At 40.0% G+C, this 26,510-nt stretch overlaps 4 protein-coding genes and 1 long non-coding RNA gene across 6 annotated transcripts; 4 read left to right on the forward strand and 1 right to left on the reverse strand.

Moving 5' to 3' along the window:
• The first annotated feature begins 8,137 nt into the window (after positions 1-8,137).
• Positions 8,138-10,119, forward strand: tmsb2 (thymosin beta 2). Its single transcript, XM_005916467.3, has 3 exons — positions 8,138-8,269; positions 9,295-9,399; positions 9,667-10,119. The coding sequence occupies exons 2-3, from the start codon at positions 9,300-9,302 to the stop codon at positions 9,702-9,704; spliced, it is 138 nt and encodes a 45-aa protein (XP_005916529.1). The 5' UTR covers positions 8,138-8,269; positions 9,295-9,299; the 3' UTR covers positions 9,705-10,119.
• Positions 10,120-13,105: 2,986 nt separating this feature from the next.
• On the forward strand, positions 13,106-16,382 carry LOC102299747 (protein Wnt-8a). Of its 2 annotated transcripts, XM_042218478.1 has the most exons (6): positions 13,106-14,342; positions 14,457-14,490; positions 14,609-14,747; positions 14,946-15,071; positions 15,177-15,319; positions 15,459-16,382. In XM_042218478.1, exons 1-6 carry the CDS (start codon positions 14,116-14,118, stop codon positions 16,014-16,016), a joined length of 1,227 nt encoding a protein of 408 aa, XP_042074412.1. In that variant the 5' UTR covers positions 13,106-14,115; the 3' UTR covers positions 16,017-16,382. The 2 variants fall into 2 exon arrangements, with proteins under 2 accessions (XP_042074412.1, XP_005916527.1); XM_005916465.3 differs by having other exon boundaries at positions 13,106-14,490.
• Positions 16,383-16,465: 83 nt separating this feature from the next.
• LOC102300060 (protein Wnt-8) lies at positions 16,466-18,822 on the forward strand. Its single transcript, XM_042218479.1, has 5 exons — positions 16,466-16,880; positions 16,992-17,121; positions 17,608-17,733; positions 17,815-17,957; positions 18,054-18,822. The coding sequence occupies exons 1-5, from the start codon at positions 16,803-16,805 to the stop codon at positions 18,600-18,602; spliced, it is 1,026 nt and encodes a 341-aa protein (XP_042074413.1). The 5' UTR covers positions 16,466-16,802; the 3' UTR covers positions 18,603-18,822.
• Positions 18,823-20,815: 1,993 nt separating this feature from the next.
• Positions 20,816-25,339, forward strand: lcp2b (lymphocyte cytosolic protein 2b). The gene is made up of 14 exons (XM_014331862.2): positions 20,816-20,987; positions 21,286-21,348; positions 21,450-21,496; positions 21,698-21,760; positions 21,864-21,898; positions 21,983-22,023; positions 22,807-22,996; positions 23,565-23,666; positions 23,771-23,839; positions 23,952-24,027; positions 24,126-24,204; positions 24,450-24,524; positions 24,650-24,799; positions 24,973-25,339. Exons 1-14 carry the CDS (start codon positions 20,910-20,912, stop codon positions 25,096-25,098), a joined length of 1,194 nt encoding a protein of 397 aa, XP_014187348.2. The 5' UTR covers positions 20,816-20,909; the 3' UTR covers positions 25,099-25,339.
• Positions 24,261-25,452, reverse strand: LOC121811879. Its single transcript, XR_006054095.1, has 2 exons — positions 25,339-25,452; positions 24,261-24,547 (listed from the first exon to the last, which is right to left on the reverse strand). It is a non-coding gene; the product is annotated as an uncharacterized LOC121811879 (long non-coding RNA).
• Between the last annotated feature and the right edge of the window lie 1,058 nt (positions 25,453-26,510).

Genomic DNA, 26,510 nt, shown 5'->3' on the forward strand with positions numbered 1-26,510 from the left:
TTAGCATTTACAGAGCCTAACTTCTTCAAAGGGATAGAAAAGGTGATATAGAGAAGTAAGACAAAACGTACAAGATAGGCGAGAGCAGAGAGGAGAGCCGGAAGGGGGGCGCCCGATCTGGCTTCCCACACCTCTCTGCCAGATCGGGCTGTATGCCCTACCTCCCCACTGCCTACCAGAAAAGGGAAGTGGGAAAGAACACTGAAAAAGCCATTACATGAATATTTTTGCCAGTCACTTGGGGAATACACATTTTTCTCTTGCACCAGGTGGTTGCTGACCAAATTCTATGCCTGTTTTATTGAGGCCTTATCCACTTTACTCTAGATTGTCATATGTCTAAAGTGGCAGTCCAGTTAATGTCACATGGTTAGCAGTTCTCTCCAGGTCTGAAAGTCTTTTTTCAGCCACATTCATTACCCTCCTCTTTAAAAAGAATGCATGTTTGCAGTTTGGCTTCACTTTCTCAGAAGCCTGAAGTTACATCTTGTCATTTATATTGTCTGTGGTTCAGCCTTATGCAACCACCATGTTTTCATGCCTGACTAAATATAAACCTAACCAAAGGTGCTAATTACATTATGGTTTTTCTTTGTCCTCTTCCAACAATGGTGTTACGTTAAGTCATCTAAAAGTGACTGAGTAATAAGAAGGGTTGGACGATACCTTCATTATCATCAAAGATTTGTGCCATTAAAGTTCTTTTATGTACAGTGTTCAAACTAATTAATTAATCAAAGCTAAAGTTATGAAGACAAATTTGACAGCACAAATTATTAAGTGTCACCTATCTTTTGTATCCATTAGCCACTGACGAGCTTCATATTTACCTTTACTTTCTCTTCTACCCACAAGCAAAGACAGATGAGCATACTCTGCAAACATTCACAAACTGTGACCAAAATGAGAAATCATGCCTCCACTCTGTACAGCAAATATTAATGAATGCATAGTATTTTATTCCATGTAGTTTACACTACATGGAATAAAATGTAGTGTAAACTTAATTACCCACCTCTGCCCTCCCCAACCAATTAATACTAGTTTTTAACAATTCCCAACCTGTTAACCTTATTTAATTAGTATTCTTATATTAACTGTCTGACAGTGATTAACCTTCAACAGGAATTTAAGAAGCTGCTGTAAATGAACAGCCTGAGAGCAATTTAGTCACAGAACTGTTGTTAGTTATTTGCCATTACTGTAAATGTTGCTGTACTTGAAGCAGAATTGACAATAATTACTAGAGGCTCCATTTTTTACTAATTTCCTGTCATCTTATAGTGTCATACTGAAACCATTGAGCTAACTGGCTTCAGACTCTTGCTTTTAAAAAACAAGTATGGAATAAGTGGGAGACGGAATATATATATATATACACACACATACATACATAGTCAGTGACAGTACAATTTAAGCTGTTACCAGCTGTTGGTTAGTGCTGAGGGATGACTGCACCCTGGTGGTCCCTCATAGGCTGTTAACTTCACTTTAATTTTAAGCCAACTAATTTTAAATAGTCCTGTGCTGCCATCCTGTGTTTAGTACAAAGAAAATAATTGTTTTAATGTGTCAGAACAGGCCTTTCTGGATGTTAAAAAAAAAGAGAGTGAGAGAGAGAGAGAAAATAAAAAATAAAAGAGTAGTTCTTACATATCATTTATCTATTCATCTATAGAATAATGTATGGTTCTGCCATTTTTTGCCTATGGGATCTCAGTATGTGCTCTTCTCTACTGGTATCATTGATTTAAACACTGTAGCACAAACCCAGATTTGTACCCACAAAAGGTGTACTGGTCTATTACCACTCATCAACGGGAAGTAGGGTGTCAGATTTTTCTGACAAGTCAGTTGGCTTCTAAGGCTGACCTTTGTCAGAGCGTGTCTTCTCTCCCACCCTCAGATATAACATTTCAAGCAAAAAGGTTAATTTTGAGGGCCTGGACAAATTAGAGAAGGTCAGAAATCGTCTTCCCCCTTCACAACATTACAAGGAAACAAACAGCTTATTAGAAAGATATGCTTGAAAGGCTGAATCAGTGTGTGACTTGAAGAGCATTGAAATATAATGAGCTCCAGAAGGCATTCACGTAGGATAGTGTGGATTATTTAGAGACTGTATGTAGGTTTCAGCAAGGTTTGAGTTGAGTCTCGATATAATCAGGTTGCAAGATATGATTAATTTTGTTGTAATTTTTTTTTTTCAATTCTGTGTGCACAATGGATTGGGCTAAATGAAGAACCTCAAGACTTCAGCCAGTAGATGGTGCTGTAGTTTCCTCAGAGACCACTTTAGAGACAGTGATCTTAATATAACGTTGATGTAATCCAGTAAAGCCCAAAGTCATCCAGTAATGTGATGTCACACATTAACACAGTGCTTACCAGAGGTCATTTTGCTTAAATCACCGCATCATTTCAAGGGTTGGGCTCAGACTGAAAGGGCTAAGTGCTTATGTGCTTATGTATCGTACTATATGTTGGTGCAGGGAATTTATAGCACAATGTAGCAAAAGTGAACATGACTGGCAACATGTTATCAGTAAATGAAGTACCACTCATGCCATACTGTGCAAAAGTTTTGAGCCATTTTTCCTTATAAAATAGAATTTTGCACTAACAAGGAAATTCCCAAAGACAGAAAATCTGTGGCACCAGATGCTATGAAGTGAGGAATACAAAGGTATAATTTTTAGTTTAAATAATCATCAATATGTGCAGAGGAGGTCAGGAGAGATGTACACACGCATCTATAAAACACAGTGGAGGCTCTGTCATGGCTTGGGACTGCGATTCAGCCAGTGATGTTTGGGATCTTTTGAAAATTTATGGAATTATGATGCAGAAAAACACTGTCAGATTTTGATCCACCATGCAGTACCATCTTGAAAGTGTGAAATGCTTTATTTTTGCAGCATGATAATGATGCAAAAAAAAAGACCACTGCAGTAAAAATATATCTGGATTCAAAAACAAACCATTGAACACGTTCACTCATAGATTGTCCTCCAAGACCACTGACTACTACAGGCAGCTAAGTTGCCTGGGAACGTTCGGGCTTTATTGAATACTTAAGGTGGTAATACCAAATATTGACTTCAACTGTGTTAAAATTGTACAAACAATTGTACAAACAATCTATTTTCATTTTTTTCATAAAATATATAGCAAGAAAGAGGGAGAGATGTGCAAAAAAAAGAAAAGAAATCGTAGATAGTATTTATTGGGGATAAAAGAATTAAAATTTATGAATGATGTCATTTCATATCCAGTCACTTGATTCCATTCCAGGTCATGTTGACTCATCATCTATGCTGATTGGAGATGAGCTGTTCTTTTTTGAGATGGGTTTCCTCAGCAGCTGCCATCGGCAGACTGTAACCGTACCTCTGGGAAGATTAGAGAGGAATGAGTAGCGGGCTTCATGATGTCAGGAAAGGACCATGAGCTCCTCACATCACAACTTTATTAGTGTACGATGTAATCAAGAGCTGTTTGAGCACCAAGTGAGTTAGGTGGAAAATAAAACCACCCACATACAGCTGCTAATGAGTAATAAATGATTAATGATTGCCCCATTAATCCTCTTAGTTTAAAGGATAGTAGAATATTGTTTTCAGCCTAGCACTACAAAAATTCAAGAAGAACCAGTTTATTGACATTAATGCATGCAGAATAAAGGTGCATATTTTTTTCATCATAGGTGTTTTTATTTTATTTTTTGTGTCCTATCATTCCAAAATTTTTATAACTTAGTTGGCCACACTTTTCCTAATGATAGACCTTTTTTTCTATGTCTGCTTTCTGGGGGTTTTTTTTCAGTGTGTAACTAGCAATTTGGTGCTCCAGGGTAGCTTGCTCAAAAGCACTTAATTCCACCTTTGCAATTTTAATAAATGGAACTATTTACAGTATTTAGTTAATATTTAGTTAATATATTTGCCATGGGTTCTAAATTGGAGTAATGCACAGTATCCAGGGGTCAGTTATTTTAAGGAACAAACACTTCAACTGTGCCAACCGTGACTTCACCTTCTGGATGGGGAACTTCACATACGGGAAGTTATCAGAACGTTGGAGAAGTTGCTGGATCTAGTGTACCCGAGAGATGGGCCATAACCTGGTCTGCCACACATGAAAACAAGAGTTGATACAATACTGGGATACTGCTACATTAAAAGCCCCAATCAAAGCAGCGATGACCTTCTCGGGAGTGAGGAAAACTCTACCTGTTGACTGTTCAATGCTCAGCTGGAAAATCTACTCAGCAATGGTTTTTAACGTTTAACTTCCCAAATCACAGAAAGGGAGTAACCAACTGTTTGCTCCTCCTGTAACATGTCAGTATAGTATGGGGAAAACTGTGTGCCATAACTGCCTGTTGAGTCTGATTAGTTTTAGATGCTTGTAATCGTTTCTGCAATAAGTCAGATTGGGAAGAAAGGGCTCCCTTTGATTGTTGTCATTATATTTTTGGGCAAAATTTCTAGGCCCAGCCAAGATGTGGGGGGATGGAAGGCTCAGTGGTGTCATTGCGTCGTTTTTGCACATGATGTGGTTCTGTTGACCTCATCAGATGGCCTCCAGCTTGCATTGGAACACTTTGCATTTGAGTGTGAAGCAGATGGAATGGGAATTAGCACCTCCAAGTCTGATTGCATGGTTCTCATGTGGAAAAAGGTGGAGTGTCTGTGACGAGTTTCAGTATTTCAGGATCTTATGTATGTTTGAGGGGAGGTTTGACAGATGGATTGGTGTGGCATCTTCGGTAATGTGGATATGAAGCTTGATTTACAGTTTGATCTATGTTCTGATGCTCACCTATGATCACAAGCTCTGGATAGTTGAAAGAATGAGATTATGGATACAAACAGAAACAAGCTTCCTCTGAAGCATGTCTGGGTTGTCTGTTGTAGATAGGATAAGACGCTTGGGGATTTTGGAGGGACACAGAGTAGAGCCACTATGAATCCACATCCAAAGTAGCCAGTTGGACGTGGTTCAGGCGTCTGACCAGAATGGCTTCTGGGCATCTCCTAGATGAAGTGTTTTTTGTATGCCTTAGAAGGAGGAGGAGGTAAGGAGGCCCCAGGGTAGACCCAAAACATTCCAGAGAGATTAGATCTCCTGGCTGGCCAGTTGTGTGTTTATTTCAGTTATTTCATATTGGGGTCAAAATCATGCAGTTTGGGTTTATTATGTAAGTACAACACATAAAATGTTTACTTGAAATTTCTGTGACACCAGAGTCACATGATGGTATATCGACTTTGATGCAATAATGTTGATAAAAGATGTAAATTGTATTAAAGAAAAGCAGAGTTTCCTTTTTTTATATATCATTAACTAAATTAATCATATTAATTACATAAGTAATAATGCTTTGGGAAATAAGATTTCTATTATAATTATTACTATCATTGTTGTTGTTGTTGTTGTTTATGATGGACCAAGTTGAATTAGCAGGAGTCACAGGAATTATTAGAAAAAAGGGTTTTCATTTATTTAACCCAAAAAATTATTTTACAAAAGTAATAAATGATGAGCTAATAAAAGAGGTCAAAGGAACAAAATTAAACTCAGGCAAAGAACTCCAAACTCAACAAACCAAAGGAAATGACACACAGGGGCAGTAGCTGGGTCAGACCACTATGACACAACAGGGGTAACTAAACAAAACACAATCAAAACCACAAAAACTATGCAGCACAGTCTAGCTTTTTAATAAACTAAACACCAAAGAAGAAAATCAAAACCCACTAAACCCTAAACTCAAATATTTAGTTAAGTACAAAAGCTTTTTTAATTAAAGAAAATACACATTATCCCCCTTCAGCAGGAAGTGGTGGTGCAGTCCAATCATCCCTCTTTCTATTTAACTGCTTTAAACCCTAGCTACCACTTTTTGTCTGGCAACTCCTGGGGATCATGAAAGGTGAGAAACAGGTAAAAGAAACAAATATTAGTCACAAACCAAACAAAGTAATGAACTGGTATGAATACATGAGTAAACTAAATATGCATGCTTAAAAAATATAACAAATATATCCAAACCAATCAATAAACTACTGCAAATTAAAGTGTGTTGTTTTAAATGAAGAAATAAAGAATACATAAGAGTTACTTAGACTTTTAGAGTGTGGCCATGGGTTTGGCCATCACATTGTTGTTGGTGCTTCCCACAGTAAATTATTATATAAAGCAGGGGTCTCGAACTCCAGACCTTGAGGGCCGGTGTCCTGCAGGTTTTAGATGTGTCCTTGATCCAACACTGACTTAATTGGATAAATTACCTCCTCAACATGTTTTGAAGCTCTCCAGAGGCCTGGTAATGAACTGATCATTTGATTCAGTTATGTTGACCCAGGGTGAGATCTAAAACCTGCAGGACACCGGCCCTGGAGACCCCTGATATAAAGAATCTTCTCATGTTACATTCTTGTCTCTATATAAAAAATGAAGAAATTAGAAATAAAGAAATAGTAAATAGAAAATAAGAAGTTTTGTGCTATGCAAGTTCTTTTAAATTCTATATTTTATTCTATATCTTCTTTTATTGATCACTTGTGAATGTGTGTGTGAATGGGTGGATGACCGAATGTAGTGTAAAGCGCTTTGGGGTCCTTAGGGACTAAGGGCGACTAAGGGCGACCGTGGCTCAGGGGGGTTGGGAAGCGTATCTGTAACTGGAAGGTCACCGGTTCGATCCCCGGGCTCTCTGTCCTGGTCGTTGTGTCCTTGGGCAAGACACTTTACCCTACCGCCTACTGGTGTTGGCCAGAGGGGCCGATGGCGCGATATGGCAGCCTCGCTTCTGTCAGTCTGCCCCAGGGCAGCTGTGGCTACAACCGTAGCTGCCTCCACCAGTGTGTGAATGTGAGAGTGAATGAATAGTGGCATTGTAAAGCGCTTTGGGTGCCTTGAAAAGCGCTATATAAATCCAATCCATTATTATTATTAAGTAAAGCACTATACATATACAGGCCATTTACCATTTATTTCAAGCATTCAATTAAAACAAAGTGATTAGCATGATCCAAAAGAATAGTCACTAAAAAGCATATTTCACCATGGCTACACTGAGTTTTGTGGACATTTTTTCTAGTTTCACATGAATTTATATTAAATATTTGAATATATAGAGAGGATGTGATATAAACAGGCTATTGTCAAGAGTAGCGACCTCTATTTTGACAAATGCAAATATACATTTCTATTGTTTTGTTTTAGTTTGTTTGTTTTTAATTAAGTGCTGCTGATATACTGTCACTATAAGTTATTAAAAGTGTATACATTAGTGTACATTACATTAGTACATTAGTGTATACAGTTCCATGGTACAGTTTCACATCTTTCTAAAACAGGAAATACTAGGTGTTACTGTTATAAGTACTGGGTGTTTTAATAACTGTATGCAATCTCTTTCCTGTTACCTTACTTCCTGTTTTGGTGGTTTTGGTGGTTTTTGGGGAGAAGTATATCAAAGTTATATGTAACTGCTAATGCTAATATGTACTTTCCTCACACTATTACACAGACACTGAGAGAACATGCACAAGATGTATGACAGTTTATTTATTCACCACTGCAGATGCTTAGACCATGAACAGCAACGACACCCTGTGATACTTTGTGGAATGTGGCATTAGTCCATGGCATGTCTCAGTAAAAATAAAGCGCTATTACTTAGTGAACTTTGATATAATGCTATACTTATTATTTACTATAGTGACAAATGAAAAAAACAAATAAGTACAGTGATAAAATATATCATTTTTCAGTGAAATACACTATACACATCCATTAAATGTCGTCGTGTTTAGTAATAGAAGCAGCTCGACTCCCCTTTTTAGCATTTCGTGCATTGTGTGTCCAGCTTACTCAGCAAAACAGGGTTTAAGGCAATCTATAACAAACTCTTTGTATTAGATGAATAATTAATCATTTTATGTTTAGATGATCTACACAAAACAGCTGTTTCTTGTTAGTGTTTGCTTTCCTTTTAGTCTTTTCCCCTTGAGAACATTAATATTGATGACATGAAGGGAGGCTGACCAAGCTCTCAGTCATTCTCTCACCACCACCACCACCTCTCTCTCTCTTCCCCTCCCTCTCTCTTATACCCACACCCTGGATGCAGGCAGGCGTGCACACACCGGCAGAATCACTCAGCTTCCGTGCCCCTCTCTTCTCTCCATCTCTCTATCGCTGTCCCTCCCTACTCTCTCCACCGGTGGATTTTAGCCCACTGCTTCGTGGAACGTCGGTAAGAATGATTCATCTCTTAGTATGCTCTTCATTTCTGTGTTTCTCTTTGGTTCTGATTTTTTACCAGGACTCAGACAAAGGATTGGGTGTGGCTAGATGGGCAATGGCAGCAGAAAAAATGTGGAAAAAGGGATGTTGAGGACACTGATGGTCATAGTGATAAAGATACAATATTACAAATTGTTTGGATAATTGGATTTAACAATGAATCGGAAAGGGTGAGAATATCACTGCTAATATTAATATTAATGCTAAGCTTAGTGTATATACATGTCGCGATAAAGAAATGACTCAGTGCGCCATAAAAATTCTGGATGTGTGCCAAGCATATCTATTTCTTTGTCAAAGTGATTTTCCTAGGCCCCATTCAAATTCACACTAGTGAGGAGATTGCTGTTGCTTGGTTTGTAAATGACTTGCTGCAGGCTTGTGGGCTTGTCATATTTGCACAGAAGACTCTGACAAAGCAGCAGTTCAGACAGGCATGACTGGGCTAGACTGTGAAAGGCAGATTAGTCAGACCTGAGGCTAGCCTAGGAATAAAACTGCAGTGGAGCCTGTGGAGCATTGCCTATATCCACAAGGCTGCAGGGGTGGATGCAGTAGGGTGAGAGAGAGAGAAAGAGAGAGAGATGATGCAGAGGGAGAGAACAAAGACTTTAGCCTTAGAGAAGTAAAATCAGGGACAAAGGAAAGAAAATACAGCTGGGTGAACGCAAGCACATGTTGACTACATCTACGTTTTGGAGAAGCCAATGTGAAGCCGTGTGGGAGGCAGCCACCACCCATGTTCATCCATGTGGATGTAGTCTGAGCAGCACATGTAGTAGCCACTCCCTTTATGTACAGTCATTCCAGAGTTTATTCTAAAGGCTAGACAAAGCTTTCACAGATTTAATGGCTCCTACGATGAACTTTCAGATTGCTACAATGATTTTGATCACATTATGCTGCATTATCAATTTAAGGCTCGACAGGAAAGGTCAAATGTGTGTGCTCAGGTATCTTTCTCACCTTTGCCAGCCAAAATGTCTGACAAGCCTGACATGACTGAGATCGCTCGTTTCGACAAGACGAAGCTGAAGAAGACGGAGACAAAAGAGAAAAACCCTCTGCCCACCAAAGAGAGTGAGTGCTCGTTGTGCGCCGTGTGTTTCTGATCACTGTTGAAGCCACAAAGGCTTCGTCGTCTGCAATCATTTGTTACTGTCAGTAGCTCCTCATCATCACTTCCTGTGCTATCGAGAGACCGCATTGTCAGCCGGCGGGAGCTCTGAAGCAAACAGCTGCAATGTCATCACACATTTTATACACAGCAAAATCAAAAAGCAACATCCCGTTCACGTTTACTGAACAAGAGCCTACCAACGGTTGTGTTTCTCTCTTCTTTTCTAGCCATTGAGCAAGAGAGGAAAGGCGATGCCACACCTTGACTCAAGCACACGAAGAAAAGAAGCTGAGATGCGGCAACAAAAAGCACTTTCTTTTGATTATTACAGTATTTGAATCTCTTTCATTGTCTTCAGAAATGGGTGCTCTTAAGCTCCCCAGGGTGCTGTTAAGGGTATATGGCATCCTCACAAGGGAGCCTCTGTAACCAATATTAAAACTCCAGCCTGGGTGCCTGTCTTGTGCTGTTAGCGTATAGCTAACATGTCTCCAATGTTGCCAAACTGGGAAGTGGTGTAGTGATGTAGCACAGAGAGACAGGCAGGCATCCAGGCTATAGGGCTGGTGGGGAGCTGGTTATGGACATGGGAGTAATTGAAGTTAAATCATGTGGGATGTTTTCTTAATCAACTTTTTACTTTTATTTATGAAATAAAAATGAAGACATGGAACCAGTCAGTCCTGTGTATCTTGATGTCTCGTTTTTACAGATGTGCAAATCAAGACAATCACAAACACAGACACACACTGTATTTATGAGGCAAAGAAATAAAGCAAATGACTCACACATTAAAATATAGAAAAAAATGTAATATAATGCTGGTGTATGTTTTACCTATTAATGTATGTTAGAGTGCTAATGTTAATGTGATTACAATAAACCAGCATAAGGTTTGGGATCAGAAAATATAGTGCTAGTGGCTAATCAGCCCACCATTAACCAGATATGGTCCATGCTTGATTTTTTGTGCTTTGTGCGCCTAACACAACCCTTATCGTGGCTTATAGTGCACTGGAAAGCACCATAGGCAGATGTTGTTTTCTATGTTCCGAAATATTTCAGCAAAGCTTCTGAGGAAATATTTTAATCAAGCAGTAGAAGCAGGTCTTAAAAATTAAAACACGGAGCTAACTGAGGTGTAACAATGCTGGATTATAACAGCAAAGAGTCCAAAATAAGGCTGGTCTATAGAACAAAAGGCCTGTTTCATAATGGGACAATGGTAGTCAAATATTAAGGACATACATTTTCACCTGTTAGTTACTGAGCAATAACAATTATCTTACACCGAAGAACTAGCTAATAGAATTTTTTCATTATGTTAAAACGATCGTTATTTAGGAACATAATCCAAACACAAAGACCACACATGTTCTCTGGGCTGTTATAACTGACTAGTAAGCTAAAGGTAGGCTGCCAACCATAATGCCTTTGATTCACATACAATATAAACCAAGCTCACCTTACTTAAAGGTTCATTTTTGTTTTTGTTTCATATGTTCAAAATTTATATTCCACGGATGAAAAAAAAAAAATATATATATATATATATACACATACATTTACCCGCTAGTTTTGTGTGACATTTAATGAGCTTGAGACTCCCCCTGGTGGTGTGGAGGCCTCAAGCAGCTGTGTTATCTTTTTATGCCCTTATGCTGACTCTTGTAATGTTAAACATGAACTACTAAATTAAATAATAAATTAATCACACACAAACACAAAGCAATATTGAAAATAGAAATATAGTAATTGAGTAACTGTTCAGAATAATTCCGAATTGGAAATTATTCCAATTTGTTTATCACAGTGGCTAACATTTCAGGCTACCCTGTCTTATTTGCTATTACTTGACTGATAGACAAAATAATCTGTCTTCAATAACAAACAATTATAATAATCATAACAATAATTCATTTAGCCTTTTTTTAAGAAAACAAGCGCTAACTATTCAGGGGTCCAGGCTCATGTAATAAATAGAACAGCGTTAGGTTTTATGGTGTTACTAAACCAATACAATCTGTCAATCTTGGCTCTAGAATAGAATATAATTAATTGTTAGTTTGGTAGAGAAGTATCAAACATGTAAAATAAAAAAATACAAACTGCACTACATTTGAAGAAATAGTCACTAACAAACTAAAAAATAATTTTTTTGACCACGTGAAGATAAAAATGTATGTCCACATGGTCTAAAAAAAAATCAGAAAGCTGATGTTCACGCTTAGATTTGTGACAGTGTACAGAAGGATGATCTAATCAAGCGCTGCGGTTTCAGTGTGAAAACTACCACTAACTAAATAAATGCAAAATGAAGAGAATTGAGAGTGTAAGATTTTTACAGGAGACAGAAAAAAACCTACAAACATTTCTAAGCAATGTTAAACACGGCTGATAATCAACGTCAGAATTCCCTGCTATGGTGAGATCTGCAGCTTCCATTTCAACTTTGTCGAATTGCAGTTATGCTCTTGGACTGCTGTATGGGACATGCCTCACTTAGAAAACCCTGCTATGAAGTTTTGTTGCCCTTCCACTTAATGATACACGCAGGAGTGTGACGCATTAATATAGCGGTACAGCCATACTCCTGTGTCCAAAGATCATCCCTAACCTGACCACCATCCACAAGTTAGGACTTCCAAACCATGATTGTATAAAAGACACCAGCCTTTTCACATATTTATAGACTCTTAAACGCCTGACGTCTGCTGCTGAGCTCGGTGAATCAACTAAAATTGGAGAAAAAGTCAGTCAACAAAGCTGACGGTTTTGTTAATTTATCCACAGTGGTAGTGTATGTATTGTTTTAACTGACAGCATTTTGTCCTGTTGAAATGATTGTGTCATTTTAAATATTAAAGTTAAATGGAGCAGTTGACAGAAATAGCTCTATGGGGGTGGGGACCGTTACAATAGCACGTAATGATTTGTATTGTTAAATTTGATTGCATCACCTGCGTTGGAAGAAAAAAAACGTGAAACTGAGTATGGTGTGAAAAATAATTTCATTCCCCATATTCCTGTAAAAGGCACTGGTTACAGCTATGTTTTGACTTCTAAATTGATGTTCAGAATTATTCAGTAAACATTACGGTGACACCAAAAATGACCAGTAAACCCACCCTAAACTCAATATCAGTGATTTATAAACCCAAATCTCCGCCTGCGGGTGTTGCTCCTGTCACCCTGCCTCCGCCTGTCAAACTTCTCACCTCCCGAGTCTTGATAGACCCACTTCTCGTACTTCACACTGCAAGCCATTCACCAACTCTCACTGGTCTCCTGTGTCCGAAATTTATTTTAGCTCAGTTTTACTAATGCATATTCACTTCACCACTGTCAATTACTTAAAAGGGTACGTGTGTGCAACACGTTCTCACTCCCAAAGTGTGTAAGGTGGTGGGTAAAAAAAAATAAAAGAAATTTTCTATGTGCTCCTTGCAATATTCGTTTAAAATGTCACCCAATAAGCCCGGTGTTTTGTCCTGATCTGTAGTCCTGAGTTTCGATACTTATGTCGTCATGTAGACACGCCCAGATTGATTGTTTCTATCAGTAAATCCATTAATATCGTTAAAGGTTCTCTATTGGCTTAAGCTGTTCTCTACTATTCTCAACTTTTTGAGAGTAAGTCAGACCGGGGGTGGGGTGGGGAGGGGAGCTGTAGGTTTCAGTCACGACCTTAGCTGATATCTAATTAGTGGGGATTATCTACACCTCTCCGCTTTTTGTGCAGGCTGAGTGAATTATTGTTTTAAGGGATTTTGAGTGGCTTAAAGGGGATCTGACAAGTCCGCTGTCCAAGTCGCAAGTAAAAGTATGAAAAGACAGAAACTGGTGGTGATGATTCCTTGATGAGGGACATGATTATGTGGGCTAAAGCGAGAAAGCGAATCAGCGGGATTAAACGTGATCAGCCTGAAAGGATCATCCAATGCTTAAACCTGCATATAACTTACAGTTTTTTAATATTTTATCAAAAGTCAAACTAAACATATTATGAAATAAAATGACCTTGCAATGCTACATTTTAATTGTCATAGCCCTTACGTGTCTTATGTGTCTTTACTCGTGTAAATCCCAGACTGTTTTCGCACCAAGTTGTTTCCCAGGGAAACATCTATTATCCTATTATCACAACGGTGCCAATTTCGCCGATGTGTGAGGCGGTATTTACATGACTATATACTGTCACTCCTGAAAAGCTGTAAGGCTTTGTAGTACCCAGTGTCCCCATGGGATACTGGTGCCATGTTTCAAGTGATTCTATTTATATTATCTTTTAGCTAAGCTATCTTCGATTTGTGTGCACATAAAGATGAACAATAATCACCACAATGAACCCATACAGAGATTACTTTTTGTGTGAATAATGATCTTCTATTAGTCTAAAATAATACTTTTATTCTTAAATGTCTCCAAATCCGGGGGATTATTAGAAGATGGTTTTAATTATTCTATACGTAGTGCTCATATGGATTCACATATACTGACACACATACATATACTTTAAATCCATGCATATACTTTGTTTTTATAATTAGCATCAGAGCCTGCGAACAACAGGTGAATTCGTCTGCGTTGCTTCTTTGAAGTGCACTTATGCACCGACAGTTCCTATTTGTCCATGGGAAGCCCCAGCCAATGTCGTTGACGCATTTCACAGTAAAATGTTACTTGCTGGACAAATCTGTCTGTCAAAGGGGGCACGACCATATAAATATCATGAGCGCCGAGTAGGGCGACAAACTTCAGTCGCCTCCTTCTTTTCTTGGCGCTCACATCTGGAATACGTCACACTAGCCTCTGCTTGGAATACACACGCTATGCAACCACTGAATTTCTCTGCAGTCTTGGTTCTGTTCCTGTGTTGTCTTTTTCAGCTGTCATCTGCTTGGTATGTCCTTTTTTTCTCTCGTAAAGAAAGTTGTAAATGCTATAGTTTCTATGGGTTTGCAATTGGTAAAATAACTTACAGGTTTAACATAGCTATCTTTTTTCCCCTCAACAGGACCATGAATAATTTCTTGATGACTGGACCTAAGGTAATACCATTTAAGATTTTAAGAATGAGTGTTGCGTAAAAGCTGTTCCTTCCAGCCAAATTCTATGTAATTAGCACTAACATTAATATTCATAACTTCCTTTCCTTTCTCATCCAAGGCCTATCTGACCTATGCCAGCAGCGTACGAGTGGGCGCACAGAGTGGGATACAAGAGTGTAAACGCCAATTCGCTTTGGAGAAGTGGAACTGTCCAGAGAACACGCTTTCTTTGTCCCCACACAACGGCATGCGGAGTGGTAAGAACTCTTTTTGAATCAAATCTATGGCAACTAAAATTAGTGAGGTCGTGCGCTTTTTTGACAGCAATCTTGAAGCGCCTGTGCGTAAAGTGCTTTTCACGCACAAAACTAGAACTCATCAGTTACGCATTATTCGTGCCAAACTGGATATCCAAGTAAAAAAATCCGGATTTCTTTGTTTGTTATTTATTTTAGCCACAAGGGAAACTTCTTTCGTCCATGCCATCAGCGCTGCCGGAGTGATGTACACGCTCACCAAGAACTGTACGGCTGGGGACTTTGACAACTGCGGCTGCGATGACTCCAAAATTGGACAGCCGGGTAAACATGTATTCCATGAGCATTCTATCCGCGGTTACAGTAAGCGATTTCTAAATTGGCTTGTATTCCTACAGCGAAATAACGTCATGTGCTATTTTGTCTCAGGCGGTGTAGGGTGGATTTGGGGAGGATGCAGTGACAATGTTGCTTTTGGGGAGAAGATCTCCAAACAGTTTGTGGACGCGCTGGAAGATGGGCATGACTCGCGCGCAGCGGTCAACTTGCATAACAACAAGGCAGGCAGACTGGTAAGATTTGATCTTAATATTATTGACGGTTTTTTTTATGTCAATAGTGTTCTGACACAGCGTAATAAATGAAAAACGAGATCGTTGTTTTTGTTTGGCTTTCTGTTTATTTTTGGTAAAACGTTTGTGCTCTCGACAGGCAATCAAAGCAACCATGAGGAAAGCCTGCAAATGTCACGGAGTATCTGGAAGCTGCACCATCCAAACCTGCTGGATGCAGATGGCCGATTTCAGAGAAGTGGGCAACTACTTGAAGATGAAGTACAAACATGCAAAGGAACTGGAAATGGACAAGAAAGCGGCGAGAGCAGTGAACAGCGCGGACAACCGAGACGCAGTCGCGCACACTTTTTTGAGCGTCGCTACAACGGAACTCATTTACCTGGAGAGTTCTCCAAATTACTGCGTCAAGAACCAGACCCTCGGACTCCACGGTACAGAGGGACGGGAGTGCTTTAAGGAGGACAAGAACATGTCCGAGTGGGAGAAAAATAGCTGCCGCAGATTGTGCAATGAATGCGGCCTAAAAGTGGTGAAGAAGCGCACAGAGGTTTTCACCAGCTGCAACTGCAAATTTCACTGGTGTTGCACAGTCAAGTGTGAAAAATGCAAGCGAGTTGTAGCCAAATACTTTTGCGCGCACAAAAGTGGGAGGAAAAAGAACAAAAAAGGCAGGAACAGTGCGCATCAACGATGACTGGGATCTCTTGCAAAATTTGAACTCTTCACATTATTCGATAAATATGACTTTCATCATATTAACCAGTTTTATATTTACGACCTACATGAGAAATTATTCTGCATCACATGAATGTTATTTACATTTTTTAGCTAAAGTCCTTTAAAGCACCTTTCCCCCCTTTAGTTTTGAATAGAGTGTGTATAGGTCAAATTTTGTCTTGTGGACCAAAATCTCCAAGCATTGGAGCAACAGTAGCAGTGTTGGGAACTTGGGAGTTCCGAGGATGTTTGTTCGCTGTTTATCACGTGTGACTACTGAAATTGGTTTAATATTTAAAAGTCTACCTAATAATTATTTAAAATAATAAATATTTTTATACAATACACGTAACTGCCTCCCAGTTTGTCGGTGGTAAAATTCTGAGTCTTTTAGTCTTATATGCGGGTGCCTTGGTGTCATACAGTCTTTGGGAAGTAAATAAATTACTTCCTAATGCCAACCTTTGAAGTGCGAATAGGCGTCTCCTGAACCAGTCACCCAATCAGCTTTCTCGGGTCTCTAAGACAAAGAAGAAGACTTATTTGGTCCTCAGTCAAGTAAAGGACAAAGCTGCAGCACACGGGGTCAAAATACCTACATCTCTATAAGCAGGATAACGACAACGGGATAGGTGAAGATGGCGCAATCAATTTTTTGGCTGCTGTTTGTTTCGTGTAGAATCAATCCTGGATACGCTTGGTAAGACATGTATACACTAGTTGCATGCATGCTTTAAAATAAGTGAACAGAAGACAGAATTATATGACTTTTATTATTATTATTATCATTATTATTATTGTTCTCAGGGTCGCAAGCAATTTTCTGATGACGGGGTCAAAGGTATATATACATATATATTTGATTGCTTTTATTGTGGCAACATTTTTTTTTCCACATTTCAAATGTAATAAAAACAAAATAAAGGACAGACTGTCACTGCCTCTTCTGCAGGACTATCTCACCTACGCAAAGAGCGTGCAGGTGGGCACACAGATTGGCGTCCAGGAGTGCAAACGCCAGTTTGCCTGGGATAGATGGAACTGCCCCGACAGCGCAACCCAGCTTAAAGGACTGAAACGAGGTAGTTATTGTTTTTCTATTGAGCCTCAAGTTTTATTCGGCATTTCCAACCAAATGATTGGTTTTCCCAGATTTTCTTGCCAAAAATTAATTTCCAGTGTTTCTATGCTTTTTATGTGTTAATTAAAGCAATTAAATCAATTAAAATATCTTTACAGAACTATTGTTAGACTTGTTGCAATCTCTGCTACGCGCCTGGCCAGACCTGTCTTTAAAATACTCTTTTACCCGTGCTTGAATATGCACACGCACACCCATGGATGTGGATCTATTTTTCATGTTTTTGATGCTGATTTAGTTGGTGACCTTTGGACATGTTGACCTTTATACCACTTTATTTTTCTTTGTACCTTTGTAGTGTGGCCTTGATTATCACAGAGTTATAATAAAAACAATGCAACATTCTACACGTTATTAGTCAATGCTGGTTATGTATTCTCCTATAAGAGGCTGTGGCAGTAGACCTTGTATGTTTCCTCTCATTCAGCCACCAGAGAAACGGCTTTCGTTCATGCTATCAGTTCAGCAGGGGTCATGTACACTCTGACCAGGAACTGCAGTCTTGGTGAACTCGAAAACTGTGGCTGCGATGGTTCAAAGAACGGAAAGCTTGGTGAGTCAACGTACAGCGCCATTTGTCAACATGCAAGTTCTTAATTAATGATCTTTAAGTATTCAAAACTGTGTCGTGCAGGCGGTCGCGGATGGTTGTGGGGTGGCTGCAGTGCTAACGTGGAGTTTGGAGAGAGGATTTCCAAAGAGTACGTGGATGCGGAAGAGACGGGTCAGGACTCTAGGGCTGCTGTCAACCTCCACAACAACGCGGCTGGCCGATTGGTGAGTTGTTTTCAAACGACACGCACTTCTTTACTAACCCTTCATCACTCAGCGCTAAGGCATCAGCAGCCGTTAACAGAACCTTGTTTCCAACAGGCCGTGAAAGACACAATGACGCGTATCTGCAGATGCCACGGAATGTCTGAGAGTTGCAGTGTCAAAACCTGCTGGACACAGCTGTCCGATTTCAGAGCCGTGGGCAATTACTTGAGGATCAAGTACAGTCACGCTGAAAAGCTGGACATCGACCAAAAGCGCATGAACGCCGGTAACAGCGCGGATATCCAAGGTGCCATCATGGACGCGCTCGGCAGCATCGCACAGTCAGAGCTCATCTACCTACAGGACTCTCCAGACTACTGCAGGAAGAACGCCAGCTTGGGGGCGCACGGCACGGAGGGCAGGGAGTGTCTGCTGCACGGACAGGGCTTGACGCAAGGGGAAAGAAGGAGCTGCCGCAGGCTGTGTCACGAATGCGGCCTGAGAGTGGAAGAAAAGCGCACGGAGGTGATGAGTAGCTGTAACTGCAAATTCCACTGGTGCTGTAAGGTGCACTGCGAGGACTGCGCCCACGTTACAGTCAAACACGTGTGCGGCAGGAAGGACGGTGGGGATGGAAAACGAAGAGATCGTGGACCCAAATGAAAACGACTGCGTTTATGGAATTGTCTGTTTGCACTTTCCCCCCTCTTTCGTCTATAATATCCTGGTGTCTATTTATTAAGAATGCTGTAATTAAAATAAAAATGTAAAAAAAATAACTTCTAAATATTTGTATCTACAATTTCAGTTTTTCTCTAGAAGAGGGCCACCAGAGTTTCTGACACGGCGCACGCACATAATAAGAATCAACTGCATGCATTTTAAAAGGGGGATTACAGGGATAACATCGTGCAGCTTACGCCACACCGAGGTGTCGATCCAGCGTTTATCCGCCACCACTTTGATGTCAATGTGGATTGATTTTTATTCAAAGAGCAAAGAGCCTTTGAAAGACAAATTAGGGAAGCGCTTCCACCATTCAAGTTACAGTGTTTGGTTGGTAATCGGCGACACCATTGCCCACGCTAGTCTTTGTCACATTCCAAATGGAATGCAAATGTGTCTCAACACAATAAAGCTAAAGCCTGGTGTTTATTCGCTGTTACATGAATCTTGTATATGCAATCAGACACTTATATAAAAGCATGACTCACTTTTTTCCCCTGAAAAGCAAGATGATTTCTAATCTTATCATTTGCAAGTAATTAGGTATTAGTATTAGATCTATCTCTGCTGGCATGTCGGTTTTTCTCTCCTGTACCCCCTGTATCTCCAAAACCTTGCCTCTCAGCTGGATGTGTCATAAATCTGCCACAGATTCCACTAAATGACTGATGGCATGGATATTACCTTCTTCAGGGGGCCCATGGCTGGAGGGGAAGGCGTAGGGGGAGGGAATGTTAACAGTTATGGGTCTGGTGACAGGTCTGTTTCACTATCTTTACAGACCAGTTACTGTTGCACCAATAAAAAAAACAGAGATAAGTGAGAAATTCTGACATGAATTATCAGACTATCTGGTGTCTCTACATCATAAAGCCCCGAGACCTGGGGCAAAACAGCGAATGCATTCCACTTTTTCAGTTTTCACCCATGTTTGCAATGTGAAATTAGGCATGTCATATTAAATCTAAGCACAAACACTGTGGCAAATAGTTACACAATTCTACAAATAAACAGACTACTGTTAGCTTATGTACTGTTTGGGGACAAAATTGGGTTTTAACACAACCAAGGATCAAAGAAGCATAACATCAAGTTAAATTCCTGGCTGCAGAAGCAAACAAATAACACTCTCACCGACCTGAAACGCTCCCTCCCACACTTCCCATTTGTCTGTTTCCCCTCTAGGGATGTCCCGTATTTCCCATGCTGTCCTGCTGTGCGTTAATGAAGGTTTTGCCCCACTGGAGGCCCTCACGCTTTATCTCTACTCTCCAGTGAATACATTACTGGTGCCATATTGTTCCCATATGATGCTCAGCTGTGCTTGGATTCACTCTACAAGTGAGATGCCCCTGAGCAGACCCTGCATTCGACATTTTTTTCACCCACTAAACTGCATTTATTTATCTTTCAGGAGTTTTATGATTTTAGCATTTCAAACATTTTAGACTCAGTAAAGGAATATTTTTTTTAAGGAAGAACTTACATTGACCCATCACTTTTTATTATTTATACCACATTTGGTGGCAGTTACATGTCACAGGGGTATGTTTCCAATTCAGGATAAAAGAAGAAAACAGAGGTAGGGGGTTCTGCCACAAGGACCCCCCAGGGGAACTTGTGTATTCTCCCAGAGTGGCTCAGGGGGGTCAGAGCGTGATTGATCACCCCTTGTCATTGCTGCCCTCCTCTATCACCAGGGTGTGAGATACCAAGAGGTCTCACACAAGCTGCAGGTGGGAAAAAAGACCGAACACAACCAACAATAAGACTAAAAGGTAGAATGGTAATAAAAGCGTGTGTGTGTGTGTGTGTGTGTGTGTGTGTGTGTGTGTGTGTGTGTGCCCTAACTCACAATGTGAGACGCAACATCTACAATCCAAGCATCAGTATTTATCCCGAGTTTGCATTTCAGTTTGCAAGTCTGCTGTCCATTAAAAATTGACAATCAACTTTGAGCAGACTTAACCATGTGTTAGAAATGAAATCAACAGCCTCTGTGTTTACAGATCGACCATTTGCAGTGCATGCATGCTCTATTCATAGCTTTCTGACCACAGAAGCCTTTTACTCTCTTACACAATAGGTGAGAGAGTATAAAAAAAACAAAACACACGCATTCTTAAAGTGTGCTTAAGCAGGGGTAATTTTAGACCGATCATTTCACAGTGATGAGTAAGATGATGGCTGGCAAGTAAAGTCACTGTGTTATCAAGTGTAAGTTATCATTCACAACAGACAAGAATGAATTTTTCTAACGTTCCCTCAAAAGCAGAGGTGATGGGATGGAATCCCCAAACTCTAGCGGACTACATGCGGAAGGTGAGTATTAAAACTAGTTTGAAGGTGAAAGTAGAGATGTTTATACCTTCCAAGTACTGTAGTCTCTTGATTAACATTATTTATGAACATCTGATAAGCGCGACTGTATAATTTGCAAAAACAAAAGCTCACTTTTTAACCAAGAAAAAGATATATTTCCTGCTTTTTCATTCACGCCTTGTTTTAGTTGGTAACACCTTATCTAAAAAGTAGCATTTCACGCTAATTTAAGGAAACAACAAACAAACAAGAAAACTTGCATGGTTTAAATGTGCTTAAAGCTTCACTCTCCTCTCAGCTTAAACTGCCAGGCTGTGACAGAGTAGTGACAAAGAGCAGCATAGATGGAGCACAGTTTATGGTAAGTGTGTGTGTGTGTGTGTGTGTGTAACATTTCTTTTTTTATTATTCTGAAATCACAATAAATCTGACTTTCATGATCTCCAAATCCATGTCATGTAGAATATGACAGAGTGTGATCTGCAAGTGTTCCCCTGCCTCTTTGTCCCGTGAGTCTAACTGAAAGTGTATTTCTTACACTGACAAATTACCCAACAATTAATATCTCTGAAAACATGAAAAGGTTCATTATATTGATTGGTTGCATGTTTTTTTGTATTAAGTATTTTGGACCCTAAATGAATAAATAATATAGTGATACTTACCATCTTTGATAATATTTTACTTGTCTCTGTGCTGCACCTTTATAGAGTAATTACTAAGATACAAACTGAAATCAACAAAGAAGAGCGCAAGAAGGCTACTAGTCACAAGTAAGAGCGTAAACTACATACACTATTAATATCTTCAGCTGACTCTAAAACAGTTGCTCACCGAACATAAAAAAAAACCTGTCTGTTTTATTTTTTTGTCCAGATCAAAACCGCTGAAGTATCCGAAACAAGATAAAGGTCAGTTTAACCGTGTCTGTAACATTGTGCTACCATCTTTCGTAAGGCTTCACTGTCCTCTTTTTACAATTTATTTCACTACAGTATTTGTACAAGAAGTAGACGTTTGGGAATCTGATGAGTTCGTAAGTAAATACACTAGCCACTTCATTAGGCACCCCTTGCTTGCTTGTTGGACCCCCTTTTGCTTTCAGAATCACTTAATATTTGTGGCACAGAGTGCATCAAAGTGCTGGAAACATTCCTCAGAGATTTTAGTCCATGTTTACATGATGGCATTTTGCAGTTGTTGGTTCTGATTCTAATCGTTGAGTTTGAGAGGATCTGAGCTTTGTGACGTGGTGCAGCAGCCAAACTCGACCAGATGTTTTTCAAATCTTCTACTGCCTGACTTTGATGACGATGTGTGATCTGTTGCCTCAGTTTCCTGTTCTTAGTTGACAGGAGTCGTCTTCTTCTCCTGCAGCCCATCTGCTTCAATGTGTTGTGTGTTCAGGGATGCTCTTTTGCATAACTTGGTTGTATCGAATTACTGCTGAGTTAGTTACCATTTTGAACTCGGACATTCCACTTACTGCATATTTTCTCTTTTTCTGACCATTTTCTGTAAATCCTTTATCTATGTGAGGGGAAAAACCCAGGGGTTCATCAGTTTCTGAAATATTCAGACAAGGCGATAACAATCATGCCACATTCAGCAGGTGGCTTTCAAGATGTTTGCATGCCTACATGCACTTCTGTAAACGTGATTACCAAGTTGATATTTGTTTTAACAAGCAATTGTACGTATGCACCTAACAGCTTAATTACGCACCTAATACGTCATGTGAAATTTTTTTAAAAAGTTGCTTTTGTCATGAGTTGCACTCATGCGCTCTGCTTGTATCACATGTCCGGGCTGCGGTAAGGACAATGAGAGCGATGATCCAATCTATGAGGGTCCAGAACACGAAGCAGAGAATTACAACTGCAGTGTAGTTGAGCAACAACCAGGACAGGACAAGACAAGTGAAGCAAAGTACAAGCAGCCTGCTGCTGGAGACCTAGCGAAGCCTCCAAGACCCCCCCGAGGGCCAAAACCTCCAGACTGTCAAAGAGGTAAAGGAGAGCAATTCAGAATAATACTGTATAAAGAAATGCAGTTATATATGAAAGCATCTCAGTGCCTATATGAATTGGGGATACTTTCACAGAGATACTAGACTATATTAGACCTGTCTGTATGGGTAGAGCAGCCCTATTTTTGCTCAGAGATTAGTCTGAGACAAGACTGACAAAAACAAAGACTAATTTCAAGCCAAACAAAATAGACACTTTACCCCCAGGCTGACTCAAGACTGTGGCACCAATCAGTGACATTTGCTTTGACTAGTGTGACTCACTGGTAAAAAGAGGAATGACTTCAAATTTGTGGTTTGCTAACATTATTATGCTGCTTTTTTTGAGGCTGTAGCACTGCAAATGTAGCTCTGCTACAGGTTTCTGTGATGAGAATTTTATGCAGCATGTTATGCCTACCTACACTGTACAATTTCTTCTAAGGTTTGACTATTTATTTATTATATTTTTTGGAAGTAGCTAATTCTCCTGCTCCTCCTTTACCTAGTATGCTTTGAAACCAGAACTGGCATTAATGTGTCCTGAATGTATGATAACATGTGCACAGAGCCTCTTCCTGATCCACCACTCTCTCAAAGAACCTTCAAACCTCCACTGCCATCAACCCCAAGAGGGGATCACATCCTCCAAAGACCGTTAAAACCAGCAGGTAACAAAAATGTGTTGAATCAACAAGCTGAATTTACCAGTTATGATGAGTGTTGTACACCCATTTCATTGAAAGATTCCCTTCTTCTTTTTTTTATTTATAAGTGCCTGCAAGTGTGCACATAGACCGGAGCAAGAAGCCTGGATCATCCCAGAAAGACATTCCAAAAATAAGTATGCAACCTACAACATGCTGGAATAGTTATAGCAGGTGTCCTACAAAAGTGTTACACTGTTGTCTCAATGTTTATCATTTCTATTTCACACCATCAACAATGTCCACAAGAGGGCAGTGCTGTAAAAGATACTATCAGCAAACTTCATCATCCAAAGGTGCCTGTGCCTACTGATGTGTCCAATAGGTAGAACAGCCTGAACAATTTATGAGCATAAAAAGACGTTCACTTTAATTCAATGCAACTATTTAATAATTGTGTGTGTTGAATCTCTCCTCTTTCAGGCCAAGTAAATTAATTCCAGAACCTTCAGTAGTGACACAATCTACAGAAGAATACAATTCGACACCAAGACTAAAAAAGGTATTAAAAAAAAAAGTGCGTTAAGTTATTTATACAAATGTGAGAAAACCCAATGGTCCAATTAAGGTTTTATTTATAGATCATGAGCACTTTCAGAAAGGAAACAGCAGATCACAATGCTGTACAAAGAAAAAGAACAACAGAGATGCTTATATCTTATAAACTGCCTTTTATTAACTAGTCTAACTGGAACTGTCTGTGATAGCGCTACACTTACACTGACTGTTCTATCATGGTGCGCTCAGGGCTTGGATTCGAGTTGGTATGGAGGAAAGTTGACAAGACACCAAGCTGAGGCTGCTCTTCGGGAGGTCAACAAGGTCAGATGTTGCACCTTCTCATTCTAAAGCAGACAGAAAAACACACACACACACACATCTGAAATGTTACTGGATGCATAATGTGAATGTATGGGTTTGTGTATTTACATGTATGTATCTTTAAGGATGGTGCTTTTGTGGTGAGGGACAGCTCTAACGGCTCAGTCGAGCACCCCTTCACCCTGATGCTGCTGTATCAAGACAAGGTTTACAACATTAAGATCCGTCACCAAGGCAATGGCTACACTCTCGGCAGTGGCCTCAAAAACACCAAGGTAAACTGGAAGCAATGACAGCGTAATGTTACAAAAAAAAAAAAATCAACATGCTCGCTTAAAGTAAACTGTTCACATCTTGCGGCACGCCTCGGGGAATGTGTGATGCTAAGTTGTGCTGCACTGCATCATTAGGTCCCCGTCATTTTTTGTGTGTGCTGTTTGTGCTTCAGAGTTTCCCTGGGGTGAAGGAGCTGATTAACCATCACACACACACCCCGCTGCAGCTCATTGATGCCACAGACCAGAGTCATGAAGAGCACCCCCAGAGTTGTCTGCTGCACCCTACGGGACATTGACCAGCACTGACAACAGTTTTAATGTGCGTGTTCGCACCTTTCTCTGTGCTCATATATGCTAATCTGTGTGCATGCATGCATGCGTGGCCTATTCAAAATCTTTTTAAGAACATGTAAAGCAAATGTCACAATTTTCACTCTCAAAGGTCACTGTTATGCAATTCATCTTTGTGCTGCTCTCACTTGTATTTTTTTTTCTTACATGGGTCATGGTTTGTTCACAAAGGAGCACAGCATTACCTCCTTTATTCACACCTCTGAGGACTGCTGCTTCACTGCCTCTTGGATTTTTAGAGACGCCAACTTGTCAGGGTGGCCAACACAAACGATCAGATCACATTGTCTCTGATTGGTTCGCACTGCCGGCAGAAAGCAAATATCTTGTTTCACAGCTGTGTCAGATCTATCAAATATTATTACACTTTAAAACCACACAGTCTGAATTTAAAACCGAAACACAAAACATGTACTGACATATTAGGTTGCTTTCTCGTTTGTCTTGCTATTTCAAACAGCACTACTAATTCAGTGTGACTGACAACAACATATGTTTTTGTGTCCTAGATTTACATAGAAATGTAATGCAAGCAAAATTTGTTGAATCTGAGAGATGTGCTGATGGACACTTTTGTCCTTTATTTAGTACATCAGGACTTAGCAGGGCAGCTCAAATAAGTCAAAAGATATAGACCAAAAACTGAGTGAGATATGTATTTGATCCCATACAATCCAGCCAGAACTCAGGTTGCCCCCATGTGACACTTAATCAGTCAAACAATTATAGATACTCCTGAGCTCAACTCATTATGTATATTAAGCACACCTGTCTACAGAATTAATTTCTTCCACCAAAATGGGTGAGACCAAACAACTGTCAGAGGACATCAGGGACAACACTGTAGATTTGTACAAGGCTGTCATGGGCTACAAGACCATCAACAATAAGCTTGGTGAAAAGATAACAACTATTGGTGTGACTATTTTACAATTAAAGAAATATATAATGAACATTAATCGAGCCTTTGCATTTATTTAGAAGTGAAATAATGTTTTCCACTTATCCATCCACTTCCGCTTATCCTTTTCAGGGTCGCGGGGGGCGCTGGAGCCTATCCCAGCTGTCATAGGGCAAAAGGCGGGGTACACCCTGGACAGGTCGCCAGTCTGTCGCAGGGCTAACACACAGGGACAGACAACCATTCACACATTCACACCTAGTGACAATTTGGATTAATCAATTAACCTATCCCCACAAGCTGCATGTCTTTGGACGGTGGGAGGAAGCCGGAGTACCCGGAGAGAACCCACGCAAACACGGGGAGAACATGCAAACTCCACACAGAAAGACCCCGGCCTGATGGTGGAATTGAACTCAGGACCTTCTTGCTGTGCGGCAACAGTGCTAACCACCG

This window comes from Haplochromis burtoni, unplaced genomic scaffold (assembly GCF_018398535.1).
Source record: "Haplochromis burtoni strain Fernald_Lab_line unplaced genomic scaffold, NCSU_Asbu1 Contig_19, whole genome shotgun sequence".
NCBI lineage: Eukaryota > Metazoa > Chordata > Actinopteri > Cichliformes > Cichlidae > Haplochromis > Haplochromis burtoni.

Excerpts from the sequence above, each read along its gene's own strand:
- LOC102299747 (XM_005916465.3), top strand. The coding sequence starts at position 14,116 with ATGTTACTTGCTGGACAAATCTGTCTGTCAAAGGGGGCACGACCATAT. Across the intron at positions 14,748-14,945 it reads ACACAACGGCATGCGGAGTG|CCACAAGGGAAACTTCTTTC; the intron begins GTAAGAACTCTT and ends TATTTATTTTAG. Across the intron at positions 15,072-15,176 it reads CTCCAAAATTGGACAGCCGG|GCGGTGTAGGGTGGATTTGG; the intron begins GTAAACATGTAT and ends ATTTTGTCTCAG.
- lcp2b (XM_014331862.2), top strand. The coding sequence starts at position 20,910 with ATGAATTTTTCTAACGTTCCCTCAAAAGCAGAGGTGATGGGATGGAAT. Across the intron at positions 24,205-24,449 it reads CGACACCAAGACTAAAAAAG|GGCTTGGATTCGAGTTGGTA; the intron begins GTATTAAAAAAA and ends TGGTGCGCTCAG. Across the intron at positions 24,800-24,972 it reads GTGGCCTCAAAAACACCAAG|AGTTTCCCTGGGGTGAAGGA; the intron begins GTAAACTGGAAG and ends TTTGTGCTTCAG.
- tmsb2 (XM_005916467.3), top strand. The coding sequence starts at position 9,300 with ATGTCTGACAAGCCTGACATGACTGAGATCGCTCGTTTCGACAAGACG. Across the intron at positions 9,400-9,666 it reads CCCTCTGCCCACCAAAGAGA|CCATTGAGCAAGAGAGGAAA; the intron begins GTGAGTGCTCGT and ends CTTCTTTTCTAG.
- LOC102300060 (XM_042218479.1), top strand. The coding sequence starts at position 16,803 with ATGACTTTTATTATTATTATTATCATTATTATTATTGTTCTCAGGGTC. Across the intron at positions 16,881-16,991 it reads TTCTGATGACGGGGTCAAAG|GACTATCTCACCTACGCAAA; the intron begins GTATATATACAT and ends CCTCTTCTGCAG. Across the intron at positions 17,734-17,814 it reads TTCAAAGAACGGAAAGCTTG|GCGGTCGCGGATGGTTGTGG; the intron begins GTGAGTCAACGT and ends TGTGTCGTGCAG.